The sequence below is a fragment of the Bos grunniens genome, chromosome 21 (genome assembly GCF_055505025.1).
Source record: "Bos grunniens cultivar Pamir isolate PY7600 chromosome 21, Bosgru_T2T1.0, whole genome shotgun sequence".
Lineage (NCBI taxonomy): Eukaryota > Metazoa > Chordata > Mammalia > Artiodactyla > Bovidae > Bos > Bos grunniens.
The window spans coordinates 10,325,524-10,352,934 of NC_141185.1; the positions used below are offsets into that span (position 1 = coordinate 10,325,524).

The 27,411-nt window shown below is 49.3% G+C and overlaps 1 protein-coding gene across 9 annotated transcripts in view; it reads left to right on the forward strand.

Moving 5' to 3' along the window:
• The window catches only part of SYNE3 (spectrin repeat containing nuclear envelope family member 3), a 109,008-nt gene that overhangs the window by 68,546 nt on the left and 13,051 nt on the right, over positions 1-27,411 (forward strand). For 4 of the 9 annotated variants that reach the window (XM_086363074.1, XM_086363069.1, XM_086363075.1 and 1 more), the window contains 11 exons: positions 820-956; positions 4,262-4,436; positions 9,375-9,557; positions 10,673-10,816; positions 11,672-11,806; positions 13,943-14,104; positions 14,261-14,433; positions 14,869-15,001; positions 17,140-17,301; positions 21,804-21,953; positions 23,728-23,766. In XM_086363074.1, the coding sequence (XP_086219200.1) occupies positions 820-956; positions 4,262-4,436; positions 9,375-9,557; positions 10,673-10,816; positions 11,672-11,806; positions 13,943-14,104; positions 14,261-14,433; positions 14,869-15,001; positions 17,140-17,301; positions 21,804-21,953; positions 23,728-23,766 (1,593 nt within the window). The remainder of the gene's footprint in view (positions 1-819; positions 957-4,261; positions 4,437-9,374; positions 9,558-10,672; positions 10,817-11,671; positions 11,807-13,942; positions 14,105-14,260; positions 14,434-14,868; positions 15,002-17,139; positions 17,302-21,803; positions 21,954-23,727; positions 23,767-27,411) is intronic. The other 5 variants (XM_086363076.1, XM_086363070.1, XM_086363071.1 and 2 more) reach the window with 4 other exon arrangements.

A 27,411-nucleotide genomic window follows, 5' to 3' on the forward strand; every position in this document is an offset into this window, starting at 1 on the left:
TATAGGGTCGCAAAGAGTTGTACATGACTGAAGCAGCTTAGCCTCCTGCATGCACTCAAACGGTTGAGGGGCATGGTTCGGGGTTGCCGGGTGGAAATATCCTGTTGACTTGCTGACAACAGTAACTGCATCCGCAAATCACCGTTTATTTTTTTTTAATTATTTGTAGTTGTGGCAGGCAGGATCTTGAGTCTTCATTGCAGCATGCAGAACCTTTTTCTATCTTAATTTCAGCATATGGGATCTAGCTCCCTGACCAGGATTGAACCCACGCCCCCCTGCTTTGGGAGCGTGGAATCTTAGCTACTGGACCGCCAGGGAAGTCCCACAAAGCATCTTTAGATCATTGTCTCCCTCAGTGCAGGTGGGAAGTGTCGGGGGGGCAGCTCCGACAGGTCCACCGTTTCCCAGCTCTGCAACTGTGAGAAAACTCTTAGCCAGAGTTTCCTTGCGTATAAAGTGGAGACACAGAGGACTACCCTCCAGGATCACGGCAAGACTTGAGTGAAGGGGACTCCAGGGCACTGAGCACATTGTCCCGGCTCCCTAGGTGTTAGTTATCTGTGTGATTTGGTGCCAGTCCATGGCCACGTGATGAGGTAGGTGATGAGAAAGAGAAAAACCAGCTCATCAGAAGTCAGCGTTATTTGGGGGTCACAGAGTGGGAACAGAGGGCGCAGGGGCTGAGCTCTCGGGGCCCCCGTCACTGCCCTGGACGACCGTGTTCCCCCAGGCTGGCCCACCCCCACGGCCCACGTTCAGCCCCCTGCTGTCTCAGAACCTCACCCCCCCGCCCCTCCGTGTCGTCTGTTGCTGCAGGCAACCCGGGAGGCACTGGCCACGGAGGAGCCGCGGGTAGACCGGCTGCAGGCCCAGCTGAAGGAGCTCATCGTCTCCCTCCAGGACCCGAAGCCACTCTCGGACAGCGTGGTCGCTGCCGTCCAGGAGTACCAGAGGTACCGGGCGGGCCGAGGGCGGGCCTGGACCCCACGCTCAGGGGCCTCTGCCCATCTGGCACCAGCTGCAGCGGACTTGTGCCCTCTCGCTACCTGATAACCAATAATTCTTGCTCCTCTCAATGACTGGCTGTTATAGGGTCTCCCTGAGCTCAGGCACTAACCCCTTTCCGTAATATTTTGCATTCTGCTTCCAGAAAGAGACCTGAACTTCGCTTTTTCCTGTGCTAAGTGGCCTTTTCACTCATTTCCATTCAGTCTCCTTATGCAACTTTGCACCAGAGACGGGTCTCCTATGTAATGGTCCAAGGGGAGGGCGTTCCTCTAGGCCAGCATCATGCCGCCACCTGCTGGCGGTACTGATGGAAGCACCTGGGCCTGACTTCAGGCCAGTTTCTACCTCCCGTCAGCCCATGGGCTTGGGCACAGTCGGGGATCAAGGCTCTTAGCTCAGCAAAGACCAGCAGATCACATATCCACCCTGTGTGGAACTGGGCACAGTGTAAATTTGGAATCAGTGCCTGTTTTTTACTATGTGAGGCTCAGAGGGGTTTGGAACACAGCCCAACGGTTCCCATCTCTGTTGCTGTTGTTTTAGTCACTCAGTTGTGTCCGATTCTTTGTGACCTCATGGACTATAGCCCGCCAGGCTCCTCTGTCCATGGGATTTCTCAGATAGGAATACTGAGGTAGGTTGCCACTTCCTTCTGCAGGGGATCATCCCCCACCCAGGGATCAAACTCGCATCTCCTGTGTTGGCAGGTGAGGTTTTTTGTGTTTTTTTTTTTTTTTTTTACCACTGAGCCCCCTGGAAAGCACCCCCATCTCTGTAGCATCTCTCATTCCCTTGTCTGATACAGGAGGTTCCTCGAGAAGGAACTCAGGGAGCTCCCCCCTTGCTGGGTGTCTCTCACCCTACAGTGTTAACAGGCCACCCTTCTATACATCCAGAGCTGGGACCTGGTTCCCCCCAGGGTGCTAGTGGGTAGTGGGACAGGGTGGCTGAGGTCTCCTTTGCTGCTCTTGCTGAGGTGGCAGGTGCTGGTTATCTATGACTGGGTGCTAGATATTCTATATATACCTATGGATATACATAATATATATATACCTATGGATACACATAATATACATATACCCATGGATATACATAATATACATATACCCATGGATATACATAATATACATATACCCATGGATATACATAATATACATATACCCATGGATATACATAATATACATATACATATGGATATACATAATATACATATACCCATGGATATACATAATATACATATACATATGGATATACATAATATACATATACCCATGGATATACATAATATACATATACCCATGGATATACATAATATACATATACATATGGATATACATAATATACCTATACATATGGAAATACATAATATACATATACATATGGATATACATAATATACATATACCCATGGATATACATAATATACATATACCCATGGATATACATAATATACATATACCCATGGATATACATAATATACATATACCCATGGATATACATAATATACATATACATATGGAAATACATAATATACATATACATATGGAAATACATAATATACCTATACATATGGATATACATAATATACCTATACATATGGAAATACATAATATACCTATACATATGGAAATACATAATATACCTATACATATGGAAATACATAATATACCTATACATATGGAAATACATAATATACCTATACATATGGATATACATAATATACATATACCCATGGATATACATAATATACATATACCCATGGATATACATAATATACATATACATATGGAAATACATAATATACATATACATATGGAAATACATAATATACATATACATATGGATATACATAATATACATATACCCATGGATATACATAATATACATATACCCATGGATATACATAATATACATATACATATGGATATACATAATATACATATACATATGGATATACATAATATACATATACCCATGGATATACATAATATACATATACCCATGGATATACATAATATACATATACCCATGGATATACATAATATACATATACATATGGAAATACATAATATACATATACATATGGATATACATAATATACATATACATATGGATATACATAATATACATATACCCATGGATATACATAATATACATATACCCATGGATATACATAATATACATATACCCATGGATATACATAATATACATATACCCATGGATATACATAATATACATATACATATGGATATACATAATATACATATACATATGGATATACATAATATACATATACATATGGAAATACATAATATATATATACATATGGATATACATATGGGCTTTCCAGGTGGTGCTAGTGGGAAAGAATCCACCTGCAATGCAGGAGATACAGGTTCGATCCCTGGGTCAGAAAGATCCCCTGGAGGAGGGTTCCGCAACCCACTTCAGTTTTCTTGCCTGGAGACTCCATGGATAGAAGAGCCTGGCGCAGTACAGTCCATAGGGTTGCAAAGAGTCAGACACGACTGAGCGGCTTAGCAAGGCATGGCACGTGTAGTTGGTTTATAGTATTTTGTTAGTTTCAGGTGTACAGCAGAGTGATTCAGTTATACATATATATCTATTCTTTTTCAGATTCTTTTCGTCGTAGACTATTATAAGTTATTGAATATAGTTCCCTGTGCTACACCATGGGCATTATATTTGAAAAATTATCTGTAGGAATTATTTGGGCCTAGTGTTCCCTTTTGCTTTTCACTTTCATGCATTGGAGAAGGAAATGGCAACCCACTCCAGTGTTCTTGCCTGGAGAGTCCCAGGGACGGAGGAGCCTGGTGGGCTGCCGTCTATGGGGTCACACAGAGTCGGACACGACTGAAGCAACTTAGCAGCAGCAGCAGCAGCAGTGTAATGGCATCTTACTCAAGAAGGGATTTTGTTTGCTTTTGTGAGTTGTTGGGGGCAGGCAGTCTGAGTCTGAGGTCTCCACAATTCCTCTTCGAGGCTTGTTTCTTTCCCTAGTCTGGAAGCTGGGCTGCATGTCTGTTGGAGGACTGGCTTACCTCCAAAGCACTTGTATCCGGAAAGCCTAGGCCTCAGGGTCCCCTCGACACCATGGCAGCCTATGGAATAGGGAAGAGCCTGCCCTGGGAGCAGCACACTTGAGGTGCTCTGGGAGTCTGGGGGGAGCTCTGGCCCCTGGACTGACTCACTCTTCTCTCTTGGTGCCCCTTCTCCTGTGCTCACAGAATGAAGGCCAAGAGCAGCAGGCTGCGCAACGCCGCGGCCACGGAGCTGTGGCAGCGTTTCCAGCGGCACCCCCAGGACCTGCAGCTGTGGAGGGAGCTGGCCCAGAGACTCCTGGATGTCACCGCCAGCCTGCCAGACCCGCCCTCCATCCACACCTTCCTGCCGCAGATCGAGGTAAGCCTGGTTCTGTCGGGAGGGATGGTGGGTGCCCCTGGGGGAGACCACCAGCCAAATGTGGCGTTTCAGCCATCCCCGCAGGGAAAGAAATATCTCTCGGTCCTCCGGGTATCTGGGTGGAGCTCACTGTAGCAGTCTGGCAAGTCCCAAGTTCACACTTGTAATTATCAGGGACAAAAGTCACCCTCAATTCTTAGAGAAAAGGCAAAGCCTGGTGCCTGGTGTGGCCTCAGGACTCTGCCCACGCCAGTTCTCTTCCCGACCCTGCTGCAGACAGTCCTCTGCTGGAAGTCTGAGGATGTCAGGCCGTTATCTTTACTGTGTACCCACTGGGATGCATGTGACAAGGGGCAGAAAACCTGACTTTCTGGTGGTTCCAGAGCTGGCTTGATAGCTCAATGGTATGTTCCAGAACCCATTTCCAGCTCTAAACTGCATCTGCCTTCATGGTCCTGGGGTGGCTGCCAGCACTGCCTGTGTGCATCCTCACGGGTGTATTGGGCTCATGATATATGGCTGTATGTCCTCGTATTTTCAGTTGACACATCTGAGCTTTTTCTCAGCATCCTGTAAAATGGTTCAATAGCATGGCTCAATAAATCACTTTAAATGGATGCAGAATATTCCATTTGGGGGCATGCCCTTTTATTTATTTTTTAAAGTAGCCACAATTCGATTGTTGAGGTTGTTTGCAATTTTCACTGTCATAATGAATGTACATTGAATATGTATGTACACTGATTTTTATTTCCATTGCTACCATTCTCCTCATTTTACTGATGAGGGATCTGGGCCAAGGAGAAGTGAGAGAGTGTGTTCAAGGTCTGGCTGCTCAAGAGAAGCAGAGCTGGGGCCAGAATGGTGGGTTATAGACTCTTGGCTAACATTCTCAGCCCTGTTTTCACTTTGGGTTCTGGAAACAGCTTTGCGAAACAAGCAGAACGATTCTTATCATTTGACTGTTGAGGAGCCACTTGCTTGAGGTTAACACAGCCGTTAAGTGACAGGGCTGGCTTTGACCCAGGCCTGTCTAACTTTCCCTGCTGTGTCAGGATATTGCCTCCTGTGCTTCCAACCAGGGCAGAAAGCAAACTGGGACCTTCTTGAGGCAGGAGAGAGGTCCTGTCGTTCTAGAGTGGGACCCAGGACTCCAGGGCAGGACTTTCACTGAGCAGTGGGTTGGAACACGTGGGGCCAGGACTTTGACTTACTCACCTTTGGAGTCTGTTTGCTGGTTGGGAGTGTGTCTTGCGGAGAAGGCAATGGCACCCCACTCCAGTACTCTTGCCTGGAAAATCTCATGGATGGAGGAGCCTGGTGGGCTGCAGTCCATGGGGTCTCGAAGAGTCAGACACAACCGAGCGACTTCCCTTTCACTTTTCACTTTCATGCATTGGAGAAGGAAATGGCAACCCACTCCAGTGTTCTTGCCTGGAGAATCCCAGGGATGGAGGAGCCTGGTGGGCTGCCGTCTCTGGGGTCGCACAGAGTCGGACACGACTGAAGCGACTTAGCAGCAGCAGCAGTGTGTCTTGCATCACGCCCACTGGCCTGCCTGGGCAGAAAGGATTTCACAGGTCAGGGCTCGAGCTGCCAGCCCTCTCTTTTTTGGCCACACCATGCAGCATGTGGGATCCTAGTTCCCCAGCCAGGAATTGAACCCATACCCCTGGCACTGGGAGTGCAGAGTCTCAACCACTGGACTGCTGGGGAAGTCCCACCCCTCTCTTTTCTCAACTCAGCTTCTGCATCTAGCCTCAGAGCGGCTTGTGGATTGAAAGTGAAAGTGTTAATTGCTCCATTGTGTCTGACTCTTTGTGACCCCATGGATTGCAGTCCTCCCAGCTCCTCTGTCCATGAAATTCTCCAGGCAAGAGTACTGGAGTGGGTAGTCATTCCCTTCTCTAGGGGATCTTCCTGATTCAGGGATGGAACCCAGGTCTCCTGCCTTGCAGGCATATTCTTTTCTGTCTGAGCCACCAGGGAAGCCCTGTGGATAAGCAAACCTCCAGCCAAAACCTGGGCGTGGCTGGTGTGTTAGTTCTCTAGGGCTGCTGTAACAAAGCACCAAAAAGTGGTGCTTTTATAAAAAAAAGAAAACAACAGAACTTCATTCTCTTAAAGTTCTGAAAGCTGGAAGTCCAAAGTTGACGCATCAAGAGGATCTTGCTGTCTCCAGTGGTTCTAGGGGAAACTCCTCCCTTGCCTCTTCTAACTTCTGATGTTCCCTGCCAGTTGCTGACATTCATTGCCTTGTAGGTCCACCACTCTGATCTCCGCCTGTCATCATGTGACTATCCTCCCCCTAAATATCTCCACCACCTCTTTCCTCTGTGCATGCATCTGGGTCTGAGTCTTCCCTTTCTGTAAGGGCACCAATCAATGACCTCATTTTAACTTGACTGCCTCTGTAAAGCCCCTCTCTCCAAAGGAGGTTGCATTCTAAGGTAGTGGAGTTGAGACTTGACCATATCTTTTTTTTCCCCACCATTTCTCTTTTGAAGGTCACAATTCAACCCAGAACAGCTGGTTAAATAATAATGGTTGAGAAGATCTATCTTTTCTTGTGAGTTCAGTGAGGGTCCTGCACTGTGTTAAGTGCTTTTTAGGCATTTAAGCCTCATGACAGCCCCACGAGCTGGGATGTGCCTATTGGTCATTTACCGATGAGGAAACTGAGGCTTGGAATTACCCAGGTTCTCCCAGTCAGTGATGGTGGTGGTGGTTTAGTCACTAAGTCGTGTCTGACTCTTGGGATCCCAGGGACTGTAGCCCTCCAGGCTTCTCTGTCCATGGGATTTCCTAGGCCAGAATACTGGAGTGGGTGGCCAAGTCAGTGTGCCATCCGAACTCATGATTGCAACTCCCCAGCCTGAATTCTTCACCCTTGTGATATTGTGTCTGAGTCTGGCAAAAAGGGAATGAAGGCGGCCCCTTATCTCAAGAGGCTTGGCCTCTGTGTGGCTGACCGCAAGCTATACACGTCATCAGCAGGTCACCTACCTGGGCTGCAGCCTTACTTTTTTCCTCTCCCAGCCCCATGATCAGCTCATCGTCTCTGTAACATCATCAGATATCAAGTGGAAGGACTCTGGCCAGCTGAAGACAAAACCCCTGGCCTCCAGGCTCCTGAGCCCTCGCTGAGAGAAGCAAGACATGTTTACCCCCAAGAGCTGGTTGATCAACAGGACCCTGAAGTCGGGCAAAGGGCTTTGGGGCAGGAAGAGTGAGTGTCAGGCGGGAATGTGACCAGGGCAGGCTTCCTGGAGGAGGTGGGGCCTGGGCTGTGCAGAGTTCAGGCTGTCTGCATGGGAGCTGGCTGCCCGTTACACGAGGCTGCGGAGTTCCCTGTTGGTCCTCTCTCTGCCCCGTGAGCTCCTGCACATCACGACCCCACTGAGATGCCACCTCCTCTGGAAGGCCTTCCTGAATTCCCTCTGATCATGCTCCCCTAGGCCCTTTGCTTGTTGTTCAGTTGCTAAATTGTGTCTGACTCTTTGCAACCCCATGGACTACAGCACTCCAGGCTTCCCTGTCCTTCACTATCTCCCGGAGTTTGCTCAAACTTATGTCTATTGTCTCAGCGATGCCATCTAACCATCTCATCCTCTGTCACTCTCTTCTCCTCCTGCCTTCAATCTTTCTCAGCATCAGGGTCTTTTCCGATGAGTCAGCTCCACATCAGGTGGCTAAAGTATTGGAGCTTCAACTTCAGCGTCAGTTCTTCCAATGAATAATCAGGGTTGATTTCCTTTAGGACTGACTGGTTTGATCTCCTTTCTGTCTGAGGGACTCTCAAGAGTCTTCTCTAACACCACAATTTGACAGCAGTTCTTTGGCACTCAGCCTTCTTTATGGTCCAGCTCTCACATCCATACATGACTCCTGGAAAAACCATAGCTTTGACTAGATGGACTTCTGTCGGCAAGGTGATGTCTCTGCTTTTTAATATGCTGTCCGGGTTTGTAATAGCTTTTCTTCCAAGGAGCAAATGTCTTTTAAGTTCATGGTTGCAGTCACCATCCACAGTGATTTTGGAGCCCAAGAGAAAATCTATCACTGCTTCCACTTTTTCCCCTTCTATTTGCCATGAAGTGATGGGGCCGGATGCCATTTTAGTTTTTGGAACATTGAGTTTTAAGTCAGTGTTTTCACTCTCATCAAGGAGCGCTTCAGTTTGTCCTCACTTTCTGCCATTAGAACGGTATCATCTGCATATCTGAGGTGGTTGACATTTCTCCTGGAAATCTTGATTCCAGCTTGTGATCCATCTAGCCCAGGATTTCACATGGTGTACTCTGCATATAAGTTAAATAAACAGGGTGACAATCTAAAGCTTTGACATACTCCTTTCCCAGTTTTGAACCAGTCGTTTTTTCCATGTAAAGTTCTGACTGTTGCTTCTTGACCCACATTCAGGTTTCTCAGGAGACAGGTGAGGTGGTCTGGTATTCAAAATGTCCCACACGCCAACTTGGGGATGGCCCTCTGTTGTCGGTGATGGAGAATCATTGAGTAGAGGATCAGACTGGTTCAGTTTGGGTTTGGCTGCAGGGTGCAGAGTCGATCTGGGGGGCACCTGGGAGGCAGCAGATGGTCAGGAGCTGCAGGGGTCCAAGTGAGCAAGGCTGAGAGTGCACCACGGTCAGTGGCAGCCAATGGAGAGGAGACAGATTTCTGACACTCACAGGAGGCAGTCTTCTTGCTCGGGATTTGGTAACAAGATGGATGTAGGGGGGTGAGAAGGGACTCAGACTGACCCTGACATTCAGGGCCTCCCACCACCTTCCCGCCTGCCTGTTTCTCCTTGCATTCACCGCTCCCTCGGCCACCAGCACAGAGGCCCAGCCTCCCAGGCAGGTGCAGCCCGACTAGGTGAGTTCCTGCCCCAGCTTCATCCAGCTCTCCCCTTCATGGAAGCCTTGTCTCCCCCAGGCGGCCTTGACGGAGAGCTCCCGCTTGAAGGAGCAGCTGACGATGCTGCAGCTGAAGAAAGACCTGCTGGGCAGCATCTTCGGCCAGGAGAGAGCCACAGCCCTGCTGGAGGAGGTGGCGACTTCTGTGAGGGACAGAGACTTGCTGCACAACCGCCTTCTGCAGAGGAAGAGCAAACTGCAGGTGAGTCCCATCTTGGCCCTCCGCTCAGCCCTCCTGCAGGCACAGCCCTGTATCCTGACCCCAGCCCTGCCACTCACCACCGAGTGGCCCTGGGCATATCCTTTGTTCCATACAACCTCAGAGCCCTCATCTATATCATCTGGGTAGGATTAGGGTGGGATCCTTCTCATTTGTCTGCCTCCTGCCTCTGCCCCAAAATCCCATTCTATACTCATCAAATCAAATTGTCTTCTGCAGAGAGCTGGGGGGCAGTTAGATGGGAAGATGCAGAGAAAAACACTTGTAAACTTTAAAGCAGCAGAGAGCTGGAAGCTATTTTTGTTGTTATTGTTGTTAAGTTGCTCAGTTGTGTCTGACTCTTGCAACCCCATGGACTGCAGCACACCAGGCTTCCCTGTCCTTCACCAACACCTGGAGCTTGCTCAAACTGATGTCCATTGAGTCAGTGGTGCCATCCCATCATCTCATCCTCTGTTTCCTGCCCTCAATCTTTCCCAGCATCAGGGTCTTTTCCAGTGAGTCGGCTCTTTGCATCAGGTGGCCAAAGTATCGGACAGTTTCTCCTTTTAGGTAACAATTATTTGCTAAGCATCTGAGAATGATGATAGTGACAAAGCGATATCTCTAGGACACTGACCAGAGGCCAGGCACCTGCAAAAAGCCCCACACCCATGGTCTGACTTATTCAACGGAGCAGACATTTAGCATACATTTTAGGGTCTGCAAGGCCTGTGATCTCTGTTGCAGCTTCTGAACTCTGCTGGTGTAGCAAGAAATCAACTGTAAATGAATGGACATGATTGCATGTCAATACAACCTTATTTACCAGCACTGGCCTCTGGTGGGACTTGGGGTATGTGATAGGAGATGCAGTTTGCCAGCACCTATTCTAGAAGCAGAACAATTGTTAGGTGATTACACAACGATCCTCATAGAGGGGCATCAGATCCCCTCAAGGACTCCAGGAAGGCTTCCTGGAAGGGGTGGTTCCTGAATGAGTAGGAGCCGGACAGGAGAAGACTGGAGAAAAAGCAGCCCGTCTGTGAGTGTCAGGCTGTGCCACAGGGAGACCGAGGGGAAGGCTGAGCTGTATGCTGCCTCTTGTGTCTCCGTAGAGTTTACTTGCTCAGCACAAAGATTTTGGGGCGACTTTCGAGCCTTTGCAGAAAAAGCTCTCAGACCTCCAAATCCGGGTCCAAGCCGAGAATGGGCTTCGGCGGGACCTTCCTGAGAAACAGGCCCAGTTTCTGAGGTTGCAGGTAAGAGTCCGGCCCGAGTTACCTCCACTCAGATGTTCAGCTGTGCCGGAGCAGCCCCCTTGCAGTCATAGTGGCCAGCCAAGCGGCAGTCAGCCCAAGCCAGAGACTGTCATCCCCCTCTGGCCCCTGAGATCTGACCTTTCATCTCAGCTGAGTTTCTGCTGGTATGCCTGATGGTTCCTGGCCTGCCTCCAAGTGACTGATACTTGAGCCCAACAAAATGAGAAGTTTTTTGCTTACTCTGTGGTCCTAAAGTCTAACATGAATATTTGCTTCTAAAGTTGCTTTGCTAACTGTTCCTAATGAGGCCAGAGGCCTTCAGTTAAATAAGTGATTTGAGGATTAAGAATAAATATTTTAAAACACAGGGACTGTAGGTAGGCTGATCATGAATCATTGTTGGCTGGGTGAAGAGCTGGCTGGTTTTTAAAATGCACGTGAAACAACAGTTATCTTTTTAAAACCCAGGCGCAGCTCTTACAAAACTGGGAGTGTTCTTTGGAAGGTATTAAAAAGGATGCATTTGGGGGCTTTAAAACTAAAGCTAAGATGCGATTCTCCGTAAGAAGAGATGGTCGTCAAGTAGGAGTCCAGACATCAGTGTTCCCCAGCGGTGCCTTCTGGTCTTTAGCAGTTTATTTTCATGGTGTCGCAGAATATTTTCATCTCATTTTTAAAATTCTCACCAGTCCTAAGAGTGGGCCCATCAGACAGCCGTACCGTGTGGCCGATGGAGTTGGGGAGTCCTAGCATCCCTGAACTCTCCCAGTCTTTTGCATTCAGGGTCCCCACCCTGATCAGCGTCCACGAGAAGAAGGAGAAAGGATGCTCCACTCATTCCTTCCTGTACTGCAGGGGCTGCAGGAGGAGGGGATGGACCTGGGGTCTCAGGTGGAGGCCATGAGGCCCCTCTTCCAGGGGAACCCTAACCACCAGCACAAAATGGACCAGCTTTCCGCTGCCCACCAGGCCCTGCAGAGGTCTCTGGAGGTAAGGGGCCAGCAGAGGGTCTGTGTTAACAGAGGCCAGGTCCCTGGAATCTGTCCGCCCCTCCTAAGGACTTTCTCCTTCTTTTCTTCCGTCGTTCCTTCCAACCCTTTTTTTTCTTCCTCCCTTCCTTTTGTCCCTTCCTCATTCGTTCATGATTGAGCGCCTCCTGTATGCCAGGCAGGATGCTGGGTCCTGAGGATGGAGGAGCAGGACAGCAGGACAGCGAGCCCCCCGCCTTCCTGGGGTTTAAGTGCCGGTGGGTAGATGCACAACGAGTCAGCAACAAGTTAAACATACGATTCCACATGTCAAACATACGCATCCACAAATGAAACATACAATTCCGCACATGCCAGGAGACCAGAGCACGGAGCAGGCGGCACCCACGCAGGAGCCGCCGTCGTATTTGCTGCGTTCATCATGCCAGGTTGCAAGTTGGGTCCGGGTGGCCGTGAGCTCTGTCTGCGGCGCCCTCTGGTGGCCACCCGGATCCTTCTTGTGTCTGTGTTGGACTGATGTCCCTTTAACGGTGGGACCCCAAGGTGGTGTGGGGAGTGAGATGGCTCCTTCAAAACTGTCCTGAGCACAAGCTGAAATGTCTGTCCCAGCCCTACCCTGACAACACTGATTCAAGTGAAGTCCTGGGTCTGCATTTGTAACAAGAGCTCCAGGTGTGCAAAGCCAGCTCTCAGGCATCCACAGCTCAGGAAGGTGTTTAGTTTAAGGCAGGATTTCTCACCCTTCCGGACCCTGTGTGTCCTATTTTAATAACAAGTATTTCTGGCATCGTCTTTTCAATCTTGAAATTCATAGATAGTACAAGTTACCCACATGATTTACAAATTTAATATAATGCTTTTTCTATCATCAAAAAGAGAAATAAAAGCAAATTATAAGAAAATAATATCTTAATGCTGCTGCTGCTGCTAAGTCTCTTCAGTCTTGTCTGACTCTGTGCGACCCCATAGACGGCAGCCTATCAGGCTCCCCCGTCCCTGTGATTCTCCAGGCAAGAACACTGGAGTGGGTTGCCATGTCCTTCTCCAATGCATGAAAGTGAAGAGTGAAAGTGAAGTCGATCAGTCGTGTCTGACTCTTAGCGACCCCATGGACTGCAGCCTACCAGGCTCCTCCGTCCATGGGGTTTTCCAGGCAAGAGTACTGGAATGGGGTGCCATTGCCTTCTCCGTAATATCTTAATAATAACCTATAATGGAAAAAGACTCTGAAAAAGTAAATGTATATATACAGACATCTGTATAGATGTATACATATTTATATTGATAGAAATTTAACAAAATCACATTGCTGTACACCTGAAACATTGTAAATCAATTATTGTTGTTGTTCAGCCGCTCAGTTACTCAGTTGTAGTCAACTCTTTGCGACCCCATGGACTGCAGCATGCGGGCTACCCTATCCTCCACTATCTCCTGGAGTTTGCTCAAACTCATGTCTATTAAGTCAGTGATGCCATCCAACCATCTCATCCTCTGTTGCCTCCTTCTCCTCCTGCCCTCAATCTTTCCCAGCATCAGGGTCTTTTCCAACGAGTCAGCTCTTCACATCAGGTGGCCAAAGTACTGGAGCTTCAGCTTCGGCATCAGTCCTCCCAGTGAATAGTCAGGGTTGATTTCCTATTCAACTATATGAAAAAATAAAATAATGCTTTTCAATAAAGTAAGTGCTTCTAGATGGCCAAAGACACAGGCGGCGACCAGAATACACCCGCTCTCTTCAGCCGCAAAGTGCCGTTCGCGCTTGTTGTGCCACATGCAGGGGTGAAGTGGTTGTGCTGCACAGATGCCTGTGTTTGGCTTTAGTAGGCACCGATTGATGGTCTTCCCAAGTGGTTGTACCAGTTTACACCCCACACTGGTGGTGGATGAGAGCACCCATCGCCCACACCCTCACCCAGACTTGATACTTCCCATGAAAGCAGAACAGGTTTAGAGGCACTTTAAAACAGACTTGGTCTTTCTGGGGTCAATTTCTTGCACTGTGCAGAAAACATCAACCTCTCGTGGGTGGGGAGCCCTGGAAACCATCTCACCCTGGGGTTCTGGCAGGGCTGAGGGTCCTGCAGGGTGGGGTAGCTGCGGGTTTCAGCCGGGTTTCCCCGGGGCTGTTCCACAGGACCTCCTAGAAGGACGCCAGCAGAGCCTGCGGGAACACTGCACCTTCAACCACGAGCTGCTGAAGCTGCGGCAGTGGATCTCTGTGATCACACAGAAGCTGGAGGCTCATCGTGGGGACACGGGCCCATGGGACGCCCAGTCTCGGGAGGCTGAGGTTGAGGTAAGATGAATCTCCCGACAGAGGTGCTTATTCTCTCCCCTGCATCCCAAAGGCAGGGTTCGGGGACAGAGGGTGGTGAACGGTACTCTTATACCAGGGAGCAGACACCACTCCAGGACTTAACTCTGTGTGTGTGTGTGTGTGTGTCTCCTTTAGAGACTGCTGGCTGAATTCCCGGAGAAGGAAGCCCAGCTGCTTGAGATGGAAGCGCTTGGCCGGCTGGTGATGGAGGCGTCTTCTCTGGAGGGAGCTGCTCTGGTCCAGGGGGAGCTGGAGGAGCTGACCGAGTCATGGAGGGCCTTGAGGCAGCTGGAGGAGAGCCTGCTGAGGTGAGAGGGCCTCCTGGGTTGGAGCCTGGTCTCGGAAAACCCTCCTTCCCAGTAGGGAGAGCTCAGCCGTGTTCCTAGAACAGATGGCTGGGGTTCTGCTGTGTGCCAGGCGTGGTGCCAGGCACCTCCGGGCATCCACAGGCAATTCTAAGTAGAGGCAGTAAGAGCAGGGAAGCGTCCCAGCTTAGCCTCCAGCCCCTGCTGGCTGTGGCCCCACCTGCATCGATAGATATATGCCCCTTGATGACAGTTACATGAGTCTTGAGCAGGGAACTGGAAATGCAGGTGCCCTGGAGAGCTTCTGACCAACCTGAAGGACAGGCATGGGCTTGTTAGGACCAGAAGTCACCTCCCTCCCCAGTTCTGTTACTTCTCCTGTGATCTGGGAAGTCCCTATTTTGTCACCACGTTGACTGGGCGGATTTGACTTCTCAGCCTCATCAGAAACCGGCAGCTGCAGAGGATGACAGAAGTGGATTCAGGGAAGAAAATGATTTTCACCAACAACATCCCAAAGACTGGTTTTCTCATCCTCCCCACGGATCTTACTTCCCGGCATCGCCGTCAGGTAAGTCCATCTCATGGGCTTCTGAGGAGGGCCCAGATCCGAGTCAGTTGATGGTGGGAAGGTGTCATCAGCAAAGCCCCCTCCCCATCTGGGGCCACATGCTCAGCTCAGGACTGGGCCCTGTCCTGTCTTGGGTGAGTCTGCCCAGTGGTGACACAAGAGTGCCCTGTGCCACTGGGCAGAGGGACTCTGGGACCCCAGACCCAGTGTCTGCACTGAGGAAGGTCCTGGGCATCTCCAGGGCAGGCAGGCCCTCACCCTCAAAAAATCCGACTGCTTCCCTTGCAGGGAAGAGAGTGTCAGAGTGTGAAGCTTCCTAGCAGCACTAGACTGCAAACTAAAAGTACTCAAGATAGGTGTTTTTGGTGCCCTGATGGCTCAGATGGTAAACAATCTGCCTGCACTGCAGAAGACCCGAGTTTGATCCCTAGGTTGGAAAGACTCCCTAGAGAAGGGAATGGTAACCCACTCTAATATTCTTGCCTGGAGAATCCCATGGACTAGAGGAGCCTGGCGGGCTCCAGTCTGTGGGGTCGCAAAGAATTGGACACGACTGAACGACTAACACACAACACACACAAACTACATTTTGTAAAAAGAACGAACCTCACTATATCATATCATCCATTCCTCTCCTTGACAGGCTTTAAAAAACAGAACCACAGTGAGAAGAAATTCATCCCTTGTTCTGCAAAGACAGTACACTAATTCATTCATTCTTCCCTTCCTTCTTGCATTTCCCCATCCAGAAAGCTCTTACTGAGTCTTTCTGTGTTCTGAGAACTGTGTTTGGAGCTGGGACACAGCTGTAAATAAAACAGAGATACATTCAACCCTCAGAGAACGTAGCATCCAGCACAGAGCTTTTCAGATTGTCATGTGCATCCAGATCGTACCAAAATGCAGATTCTGATTCAGTAGGTCTGGACTGGGACTCCTCACCCTGCATTTCTACAAGCTTCCAGGAGATGCTAAGCCTGCTAGGCTTTGGAGCACATTTTGAGAAGCAGGGAAGCAGGAACCGCAAAGCAATAGAATAAGGGTTTACAGAACACGTGGTTCATGGAGGCAGAAGACCCAGGGGCCACAGCAGCCTGCTGCAGAGTGAAGGACTTGGGGTAGCGAAGCCCTCCCCAGAGAGATGGAAATGAGATGTCCAGGGCCCCTCACAGCTGAGTGGGAGTCAAGGAGAGGCAGAACGGAGTGTGTTCCATGCAGACGAGACTGTGCACGCAGGGACCCGAGGGAGATGGCACTAGCGCCGGGTGCTGGATGTCTGTGGGCCCTGGCTCAGACGATGGGGCAGGCCTCATGAGCCGCAGAGCCAGGCAGGGCCAGAATTGAGGCTCTCCGGCCGCATTGAGTATGAGAAGCCACTCAGCTGTGTAAGTGATGCTGTGACTGAGAGGACTTGTGTTTTATTTATTTATTATTTTTACTTTTGTTTTCTAATTGTCGTCTTCACTGGGTCTTTGTTGCAGTGCATGGGCTCTTCATTGCCATGCACGGGCTTTCTCTAGTTGTGGCAAGCAGGGGCAACTCTTCGCTGCAGGGCACGGGTTTCACACTGAGGCAGCTTCTCTTGTTGCAGAGCACAGGCTCCAGGGCATGCGGGCTTCAGTGGTTGTAGCATGTGGGTTCAGTAGTTGTAGCTTGCAGGCTCTAGAGCAGAGGCTCTAGTAGGTGTGGTTCATGACTTAGTTGCCCTGCGGCGTATGTGATCTGAGTTCCCAGACTAGCGATCGAACCTGGATCCCCTGAATTGACAGGTGGATTCTTAACCACTGGACCGCCAGGGAAGTCCCTGGACTTGCATCTTAGACAGATCACTCTGGCCACCTAACTTGAAGAGGGACAAAAGTGGCAGAAGGTGATCACATTGTAGACATCCTGATAAGGGGTGATGCTGGAAGCCTTCAGGAGACCAAAGAGGTGGCAATGAGGAATGTTCTTGGTCCCTAATCATGTCTACATTGAGTAGAGATGCTTTCCTCATCCCCTCGCCCCCCAGGTGCCTCTTATCTCCCTTTGGGCATCCTCATCCCCCACCCTCTGCTTGGATGGAATTCCCAGGACACATGGCCAGTGGGCTGCTTTCAGAAACTCTGATGCTTTGACCATGCTGTGCCTTCCTGCAGGCTGGTCTGCTCCAGGGGCAAGGAGGCAGCCATGAGGATTATTCCCAGTCCCTGAGGAACTTTGTGGACTGGTTGCAGGAGGAAAATTCCAAGCTGGTTAGGATCATTGCCATGAAAACTGCCACCGCCGAGGACTTGAGGACCAGAACAACAAAGCTACAGGTTTGTGCCCAAGGAACAGCCCATTTTTTCAGAGGATTTGCCCCCCAAAGATGTGTTCGCTGCCAGAGAGTTCTCACCAAAAAAAAAAAAAAAAAAGAGCTCACACTTAGCTTATGAGCTGTTATGGCTTATGTATAAATAATATATATTTTTAAAGATTATTTATTTACAGCTGTGCGTGGGCCTTCTCCATCTGCAGCGAGTGAGGGCTGCTCTCCAGTTGCTGTGCCCAGGCTTCTCATTGTGGTGGTCTCTCTTGTGGAGCGGGGGCTCTAGGTATGTGGGCTTCAGTGGTTGCAGCACTCAAGCTCAGTTGTTGTGGCTCACGGGCTTAGTTGCTCCGCACCATGTGGAATCTTCCCAGACCAGGGATCGAACCTGTGTCCCCTGCATTGGCAGGTGGTTTCTTATCTACTGTACCACGAGGGAAGTCGTAAATAATAGTTTAAAAATGTTTTTGCTTCCAGTATTATGGGAAAACCATCCATCCATTCATTCAAGCCTCCTGCTGTATTGCCCAACTTGGAAAATATCACCACTAATCACGACTCTTCTAATCAGTTCACTCTTGCTATGTAACAAGCCATTCCAACAGTTTGTAGCTTAAAAGAACAGCTGTTTGTTTAACTCACGATTCTGAAGATTGGCAGTTTACTCTGAGGTCCGCTGGGCAATGCTTCTGATCTTGGCTGGGCTCCCTGATTTATAGACCAGCAGGGTGGCTATACTACTGGAGGTTGGTGGGCTATTCTAGATGAGCGTGGGATGGACCACACATCTCTTATCCTCCTATGGGATAGCCTGGACTTCCCAGAGCAGGGGCAGGTCTGAGAGAGCGAGTGGGAACATGCAGGCCTTTTCAGGCCAAGGCTAGGAACTGGCACATCACTTCTCCTGCATTCTGTTGGACAAAGAAAGTCACAATGCCAGCTCAGATTCAGGGAGAGAGAAAACAGATTTCACTTCTTGATGGGAAGACCATATTGCAAGACCATATTGCAAAGGGCATGGATATGGCAAGGGGGTAGAAAGACAGTCCTTCTACCACAAATCTCTCTCCTCCACTCCCACGTCGAATTAGTCACCAAGTCCTTCTTGATTCCACCTCTTGGGTTCGTTGTTTCTGTTTCCCCTCACTACCACTGTCTTCATCTAGACGTTTATCATTTTTTATCTTGACCTTGACAGTAGCCTCCAAGCTGGCCTCCCTCATTCTTTTTGGGTTCCCATCTCAGTAATGACTCATTCTGTAGCCAGAGTGACCCTTCAGAATCCTAAAGATGACCTTGTCCCAGTAATGAAAACTTTTTAGGATAGAGTTCAACTTCCCAAGTTTATCATCCACAGCCTTTATCAATCAGACCCCAATCTACCTCTCTTTTTCCTAATTTTTTCTGAAATTTACCTTAATACCTTAGAGTTTGGTTTTATTTTTATTTTTCTTGCTTGAGATTCATCTGGATTCTTGAATCTGTGGCCTGGGATCTTTCTGGAAAATTCTGCAACATTATCTCTCAAAATATGGCCTCTGCCTTTTCCCCTATTTCCTCACCTTCTGAGATGCCTTTTAAACATATGCGCTTTCTTCTCACTAAGTGTTTCACTGTGTCTTGTGTACTTTTTCATCCTTTTGCTTTTTTATATTACTTTCTGAATACTTTTTTCTAACTCATCTTCCACTTGACTAATCCTCTCTTTAGCTGTATCTCATTTGCTATTTCACATGTTTATTAAGTTCTTAGCTTTTAATATTTCATTTATTATTCCTAGAAATTCTCCTTGGTGCTTTTTAAAATCTGCTTTGCCACTTTTCACAGCTTTTGGGGCCTTGCTGAAAATTTTCAGTTTGTCTTTTAATTCTTTCAACACAGTAAACAAAGTTGGTTTAGCGAGTGTGTCTAATAATTTCGGTATCTCAAGTCAAGACTGTTTCTGTTGTGTATTGTCTCTGCCTCTTCCTCATTAATTCATTAATTTTATTTGCATTTGGCTGCACTGGGACTTTGTTGCTGTGCCTGGGCTCTCTCTAGTTACGGTGAGTAGAGGCTGCTCTTAGCTGTGGGGTGAGGGCTCCTCACTGAGGTGGCTTCTCTTGTTGCAGAACAAGGCTCTAAGCACATGGGCCTCAGAAGGTGTAGCAGGTGGGTTCAGTAGGTGAATCACATGGGCCCTAGAGCTCGGGCTCAGTAGCTGTGCCATACGGGCTTAGCTGGTCCAGGGCATGTGGGACCTTCCTGGACCAGGGATAGAACCTACTTCCCCCGCATTGTCAGGCACATTCTTAACCACTGGACCTCCAGGGAAGTCCCAGTTTCCGCCTCTTCTCGGAGTCTTATATCTGTGTGTGACTGCTTCGATTGTGTGCTGGATATTGTGTTTGACAAATAGGTGCGAGAATAATTTGAGATTAAGAATAATCTTTCCTTCAAAGAGGATTTTGTTTGCAATAGCCAGGCCAGTGGGGGCTTTTATCAATCTAGAACCACTGAATCCAATTTCAAAACTTGAAGCTCTCTGGACTCCTGAGATGACTTGGCACTGGCCTGCAAATCCAAATAAGGTGTGGGTTTACTTCCTATTCACCTTTAGGGGCTTCTGCTAAAGGCAGCAGTTTTTCAGAGTCTCCACTTCTGTAGGGCGCAGACTTTGACTTCTGTCTCCTGAATCCTGCAAGGCTGCCAGAAGCATAGATCTGTTTCACAACTGTTTTTTCCAGATTAACAAATATCCTAAGTGCAAGAGGAGGTCTGAGCACTGGGCTTACTTCTCTGCATCTTAACCTTTCGCATGTCTTGCCTCACTCTTTTTGTTGTTGTTGTTAACTCTTTGATGCCTTCAGTTCAATTCAGTTCAGTCAGTCGCTCAGTCGTGTCTGACTCTTTGTGACCCATGGACTGCTGCATGCCAGGCCTCCCTGTCCACTGATGCCTTAAGAATGTTTTTAACGTTTTGTCCTCAGTGGGAGCTTTGGTCCCAGCTACCTAGCTCTTCCTGTCTACCTCCTACCTCATATTCAGCCACTCCCCTCATCCCCTGCCACCACCACCCAGCCCCAGGCGTATCAGAGATGACTTGCAGTTCCCCGGGTTACGCTTCTTTGTTCTTGTAGAGTCCCCACTCTTGAGGGCTCTGAGAAGCTAAGCTGTGTGCCTGTATCATGCAGCTGGTGGGATGGGACAGATACTGGATGCCAAGCCAGAATTTAAACTCAGGCTTTTGAACTTAGAACCCAGGTCGTATCCTCACATGGCACTCCCTCCCAGGAGTCCTGAGGATAAAAGATGCCATCCGGTGGGGGGGGACACAGTACTGTATTCTGATAGAAAAATCTGCCCTGTCCCAACCTCACTCTGCCAGGATTAAAAATGCCAATAGAAAGACATATTCAACAATGGTAGCTTTTTATAAAAAACAAACAAACCAATTTTAATTTTATATTGGGGTTTAGCTGATTAACAATGTTGTGATAGTTTAAGGTAAACAGGAAGAGACTCAGCCATACATACACACGTATCCATTCTCCCTGAAACTCCCCTCCCATCCAGGCGGCCACATAACACTGAGCAGAGTTCCATGTGCTGTACAGGAGGTCCTTGTGGATTATCCATTTTAAATATAGCAGCGCGTGTATGTCCATCCCAAATTCCCGAATTATCCCTTCCCCTTATCCTTCCCCCTAGCAACAAGTTTGTTCTTCAAGTCTGTGAGTCTCTCTCTGTTTTGTAAGTTCTTTTGACTCATTTCTTTTTTTAGATTCCACACATAAGGGAAGTCATATGGTATTTCTCCTTCTCTGTCTGACTGACTTCGCTCAGTATGTCAATCTCTATGTCCATGTTGCTACAAATGACATTATTTCGTAATTTGTAATGACTGAGTCATATTACATTGTATGTATGTACCACATCTTCTCTATCCATTCCTCTGTCGATGAACAATGGTAGCTTTTATAATGATGATAACTCTTATGTCAAGCCCTCTGGAGAACTTGGTTCTAGAATGCCAGAGGGCTTCCCTGGTGGCTCAGTGGATAAAGAATCTGCCTGCAATGCAGAAGATCTGGGTTTGATTCCTGGGTTGGGAAGATCCCCTGGAGAAGGGAACAGCTACCCACTTCAGTATTCTGGCCTGGAGAATTCCATGGACAGAGCAGCCCGGCGGGCTACAGTCCATGGAGTCACAGAGTCGGAAGTGACATGAGCGACTTTCACTTTCCCTAGTCATACATAGTGTAAATCTATGTCATATTTATAATAGAATGCCAGAGCTAGAAGTGACCATGGAGGTCAGCACGGCAGCTCCTCTTTCAGGCAGAAGTCCATTCTGCAACACTGAATGCAATTCCTGGCCTTGGCTTCCATTTATTTGCACAATGAGATTCTCTCTTTATGTGTTCTGTTGGCTGCCCCTGCAAATGGAACTTGATTGGCTCCTCCTTACCAACGAGATGGGGCCTCCTCAGCCATTTGGAAGGTGCACGTGACCCTGTCTTTTCCCTCTAGGAACTGGAGGCTCGAATACCAGAAGGTCAGCATCTCTTCGAAAACCTCCTTCGTCTCAGGCCAGCCAGCGAGTCCTCGGACGAGCTAGAGGATCTACGCTACCGATGGATGCTGTACAAGTCCAAGCTCAAGGACTCCAGCCACCTGCTGGTAGGTGCTAAGGCTGCACAGGTCCGAGGCCCTGGGGAGACATAGCTCAATCTGCATTCACTCCACCCCATACCTCGACAGACCGGACCGAGGGGGTCACTCAGGGAGAGGCGATGGAGACTCGTGGGTCCTAGGCGCTTGACATGCAATTTGTCATTTGGCCATTCTGCCACCCAGTGAGGCTGAGTTCCAAGAACGACAGCTTTGCTCTACCAGCCTGAAACCTCTGTGTACATCATCCCAGTTCAGTGCTCACAGCAGCCGTCCACCAGACTGATTGCATCTCCAATTGCCAGAAGGGGGATGAGGCTATGAGGAGTTAAAAACTCACCCGAGTTCACCCGGATAGCCAGGGACAGAGCCAGCATCAAACACACCTTGATGGAGGCATCACACAGGGAACACTGGAGTGGGGGCCAGGACCCCTGGGATCTAGGCTGCCTCCTCCACTGACCTGCTTGTGACATTGAGGAAGCACCTCCCCCTGGGGGACCCCGTGCATGCTGTCGCTTCACTCGTGTCTGACTCTTTGCAACCCCGTGGACTGTAGCCTGCTAGGCTCCTCTGTCCATGGGATTCTCCAGGCAAGGATACTGGAGTGGGTTGCCATGCCCATCTCCCCACGTCTCTTATGTCTCCTGCATTGGCAGGTGGGTTCTTTACCACTTAGTGCCACCTGGGAAGCCCCCTAGGGGCCCACCATCTCACACAAAACAATAACAGCTAGACTAGTAGTAGCCTTTATTAAATGTTATATCCTCATTCAGTTCAGTTCATTTCAGTTCAGTTCAGTCGCTCAGTTGTGTCCAACTCTTTGTGACCCCATGAGTCCCAGCACGCCAGGCCTCCTTGTCCATCACCAACTCCTGGAGTTCACTCAAACTCATGTGCATCGAGTCGGTGATGCCATCCAGCCATCTCATCCTCTGTCGTCCCCTTCTCCTCCTGCCCCCAATCCCTCCCAGCATCAGAGTCTTTTCCAATGAGCCAACTCTTTGTATGAGGTGGCCAAAGTACTAGAGTTTCAGCTTTAGCGTCATTCCTTCCAAAGAAATCCCAGGGCTGATCTTCTTCAGAATGGACTGGTTGGATCTCCTTGCAGTCCAAGGGACTCTCAAGAGTCTTCTCCAACACCATACTTCAAAAGCATCAATTCTTCGGCGCTCAGCCTTCTTCACAGTCCAATTCTCACATCCATACATGACCACAGGAAAAACCATAGCCTTGACTAGACGGACCTTTGTTGGCAAAGTAATGTCTCTGCTTTTGAATATGCTATCTATATTCCATTAGGAATATATCTATATCCTCATTACAGCCCTATAAAGGAGGTACTGTTATTATCCCCTGAGAACTGATAGGGAAACTGAGGCATGGAGGTTAGTCCAAGGAAAGGGTGGTTGGGATGGCCACTGAGGGCCCTTTAAGCCCGCCGACCCCAGACTCCAAGCTTTGGGGCTCCAGCTCTGCCGGCCCTGAAAGCAGCCGCGTCAGCCACTAGGTGTCAGCCCAGCCCCAGCCAGGTCCGTGCGCCCATGGCCTTGGCCCAGGCCTTCCCAGACAGGATCCCACCTGGGCCCCAAGTGCGTTAAAAAGCTCATTAAATTGAATCACCTGCTGGTTCAGCCTGTCCAGATGACCAGAAGTTTTAAAGAAACATTCCCCTGACAAAATGAATATTCCATTACAGGCTCTGCTGGGATTTAAGTTTCACTCACTTAACTTCTTTTTTTTTTTTCCTTTCCCCTTTTCCTCTCCTTCCCTAAAATAACAGACGCAGAGTCCTCTAGGGGAGCCGACTGGATTCCGAAAGGTACGGTGTCTGCCGTCTGCTCCACACGGGTAGAGGGCAGGGCATCTGGAGGGTTGGTGGGCCTGGGATGCTGGGGCAGGACCCCTGGGCCTTCTGGAAGGTTCCATGAGAAATGCTCCTGGAGATTCGGTTCTGGGCTGCCCTATGGTGGTCCCGGGGGGTCTTTGTTCTGCAGGACGCACAGTGTGTACTCAGCTGAGACAGGACGCGGGGGTGTGAGCAAGGACACGGTTAGTGATTATGCTGTGACAACAGGCGTAAATCGGGCCGGCCCACGGAGACCTGGGCCACTCCAGGGCATTGGACCTCGCGGCCGCCTGAGTAGTGGACGCGCATCTGGGGTCCATGGGGACTGAAAGAGGAAGGGGGCTGTGCTAGTCATGTTTGACCAGCCAGCCTCTGAGAAGTGCTCAGAGCCTCTCCCTGGGGGCTTGCTGGCCAGAGCCATGGCAGTAAGAGCTGTACTTACAGAAATAATGAGGAATAATGATTGTTACTATAAATGCTACGTGTTGACCATCCACTCTGTGCCAGGAACTGTGCCAGATCGTGCCTAGGGCGTTTCACATCACCGTCCCCCAGACATCCAATAGGCATCATTACCACCACCCTAGGCATGAATGAAGCAAGGAATGGCAAGACTGCAGTGATGTGTTCGCTGGAGGCACACGGCTCCTGAGTGGTCTCTGCCTCAGACTCTAAGCCCACTCTTGCCCTTCCACACGGTGCCTTGGAGAAGGCATCCCTGGGCCTGGCGGCTCTCCCCACTTGTGGAAAGGTCCAGTGTACATCGGCGTCCCTGGCACCACCTTTTCTGAGAGCAGGCTTGCTTTGAAGGAGTTCCGGTTTGAGATTGTATTTGAGAGCTTTCGGACGCACTGGGTCTTGGTTGCTGTGTGTGGGCTTTCTCTAGTTGCAGCAGGCGGGGGCTGCTTTCGAGTGGCGGTGTGTGGGCTTCTCATTGCAGTGGCGTCTCTTGTTCCGGATGGACTCTAGGTGCCTGGGCTTCAGGAGTCACAGCGCGTAGGCTCCGTAGTTGGGGTGCGTGGGCTTAGTTGCTCTGCAGCACGTGGGATCTTCCCGGACGAGGAATGGAACCCATGTCCCCTGCGTTGGCACCGATTCTTATCCCCTGGACTACCAGGGAAGCCCTCTAAGAGCGAGCTTGTTGTCCTGCCGAGCACTGGCTCATGATGACATAAGCCTCCGGCGTGCTCTGCTCCCGAGAGCCCCGGGGCCTCGAGATCTCTAGGGCCATCGAGTCTGTGTTCCCAGGGGCTCTGCCCACCCAGACGTCTTGGTCTCCAGCTGGTGTTCATGTCTCCATCTGCAGTATCGTGTGTGTCCCCAGGACTGGACGGGGCAGTCACCAGACCAACGCTGTGCTCTGGGCCTGGCGTCCCCCAGTTTTGTGGCCTTGGGCAAGTTGCTTTGACTCTGGGGACTTTCTTTCCCTATCTGTAAAATGGAACTGTCAACGCTGACTTTATTGACTTCATGAATGAATTTTGAAGATCATGTGAACTGTTGTTCTTTCTTGAGAGGAGAGCCTGAAGCCCCAGTTTCCCCTAGAAGAACACAGGGCTTCTCATGAAGTAGGGGAGTGCATCAGGAAGACTGGGTCTCCACACAGCCCAGCCTGTGACTCCTGGTGGCACCTGAGGGCCCAGGGCCAGATGCCAGGCTGCCTCCAGCTCCTGCCCTTTAGGTCCCACTCTGGTTGGGAGCCCCCGTCTAAGTAGCTCCCAGGCCAGAGTTCAGGGGGAGTTGTTTCTGGGTCCCCTGGTGTTTCTGAGTGGGGGCTTGCTTGGCTGGCTGACACCAGTCCTCCAGGGCAGGCTCCTGTCCCTGGCAGCCTGTCACCAGGTTCATATGGAGTGTTCACAGCTCTGTGTTCATTGGCTGTCTCCTCGGTCACTGACTCACTTCACAGATGTTTGCTGAGCTCTGACTTTGTACCAAGCACTGATGCAAGTACCTGGGGTAGATTACCAGAGAAAGGCCTGCCAGGGTAGGCTGTGCATGCCAGCGGGATGGGCGGGGTGGAGAGGGGAATGGGAGAAGGGCTCTCCCCACAGCTGGTGTTGCCCAGCACAATAGCACGTTTCTGGCCAGGGAATGTCCGAGTACAGCAGTGGCTTGTGGTCTTTACAGCTACAGGTGTGTTTGTTTTTTTTTTTCAAATAATTTTATTTATTTATTTTTGGCTGTGCTAGGTCTTCATTACTGTGCAGACTACTCTCTGGTTGCTGTGTGCAGGCTTCTCATCGCAGGGGCTTTTCTTGTTGCAAAGTACAGACTCTAGGGCACACAGGCTTCAGTAGTTGTGGCTCGTGGGCTCTAGAGCACAGGCTCAGTAGTGGTGGTGCCTGGGCTTAGTTGCCCAGCGGCACGTGGGATCTTCCCCAATCAGGAATCGAACCTGTGTATCCTGCACTGGCAGGCGGGTTCTTTTATCCCTGGACCACCAGGGAAGCCGCAGATGCAGGGTTGATCTTATCTATCGTCAGGAAGCAACAGTTAGAACTGGACATGGAACAACAGATTGGTTCCAAATAGGAAAAGGAGTTCGTCAAGGCTGTATATTGTCACCCTGCTTATTTAACTTATATGCAGAGTACATCATGAGAAATGCTGGGCTGGAAGAAACACAAGCTGGAATCAAGATTGCCGGGAGAAATATCAATAACCTCAGATATGCAGATGACACCACCCTTATGGCAGAAAGTGAAGAGGAACTCAAAAGCCTCTTGATGAAAGTGAAAGAGGAGAGTGAAAAAGTTGGCTTAAAGCTCAACATTCAGAAAACGAAGATCATGGCATCCGGTCCCACCACTTCATGGGAAATAGATGGGGAAACAGTGGAAACAGTGTCAGACTTTATTTTTCTGGGCTCCAAAATCACTACAAATGGTGACTGCAGCCATGAAATTAAAAGACGCTTACTCCTTGGAAGGGAAGTTATGACCAACCTAGATTGCATATTCAAAAGCAGAGACATTACTTTGCCAACAAAGGTTTGTCTAGTCAAGGCTATGATTTTTCCTGTGGTCATGTATGGGTGTGAGAGTTGGACTGTGAAGAAGGCTGAGCGCCGAAGAATTGATGCTTTTGAACTGTGGTGTTGGAGAAGACTCTTGAGAGTCCCTTGGATTGCAAGGAGAGCCAACCAGTCCATTCTGAAGGAGATCAGCCCTGGGATTTCTTTGGAAGGAATGACGCTAAAGCTGAAAGTCCAGTACTTTGGCCACCTCATGCGAAGAGTTGACTCATTGGAAAAAACTCTGATGCTGGGAGGGATTGGGGGCAGGAGGAGAAGGGGACAACAGAGGATGAGATGGCTGGATGGCATCACTGACTCAATGGACGTGAGTCTGAGTGAAATCCAGGAGTTAGTGATGGACAGGGAGGCCTGGCATGCTGCGATTCATGGGGTCGCAAAGAGTCGGACACGACTGAGCGACTGATCTGATCTGATCTGATAGCTGGCAGATGTTGGACTCCATTTTGTGGGATATGCAAAGCAGGCAGGCTCTAAATGGCCCCCAAATGTGCTTATTTGGCTACATTTAAAATCAAACGGATGTGTGAAAGTTTTGAGTTTGGTGCTGGCTGGCTTTTGAGCTCTTGGGTCTCAGCTCCCTG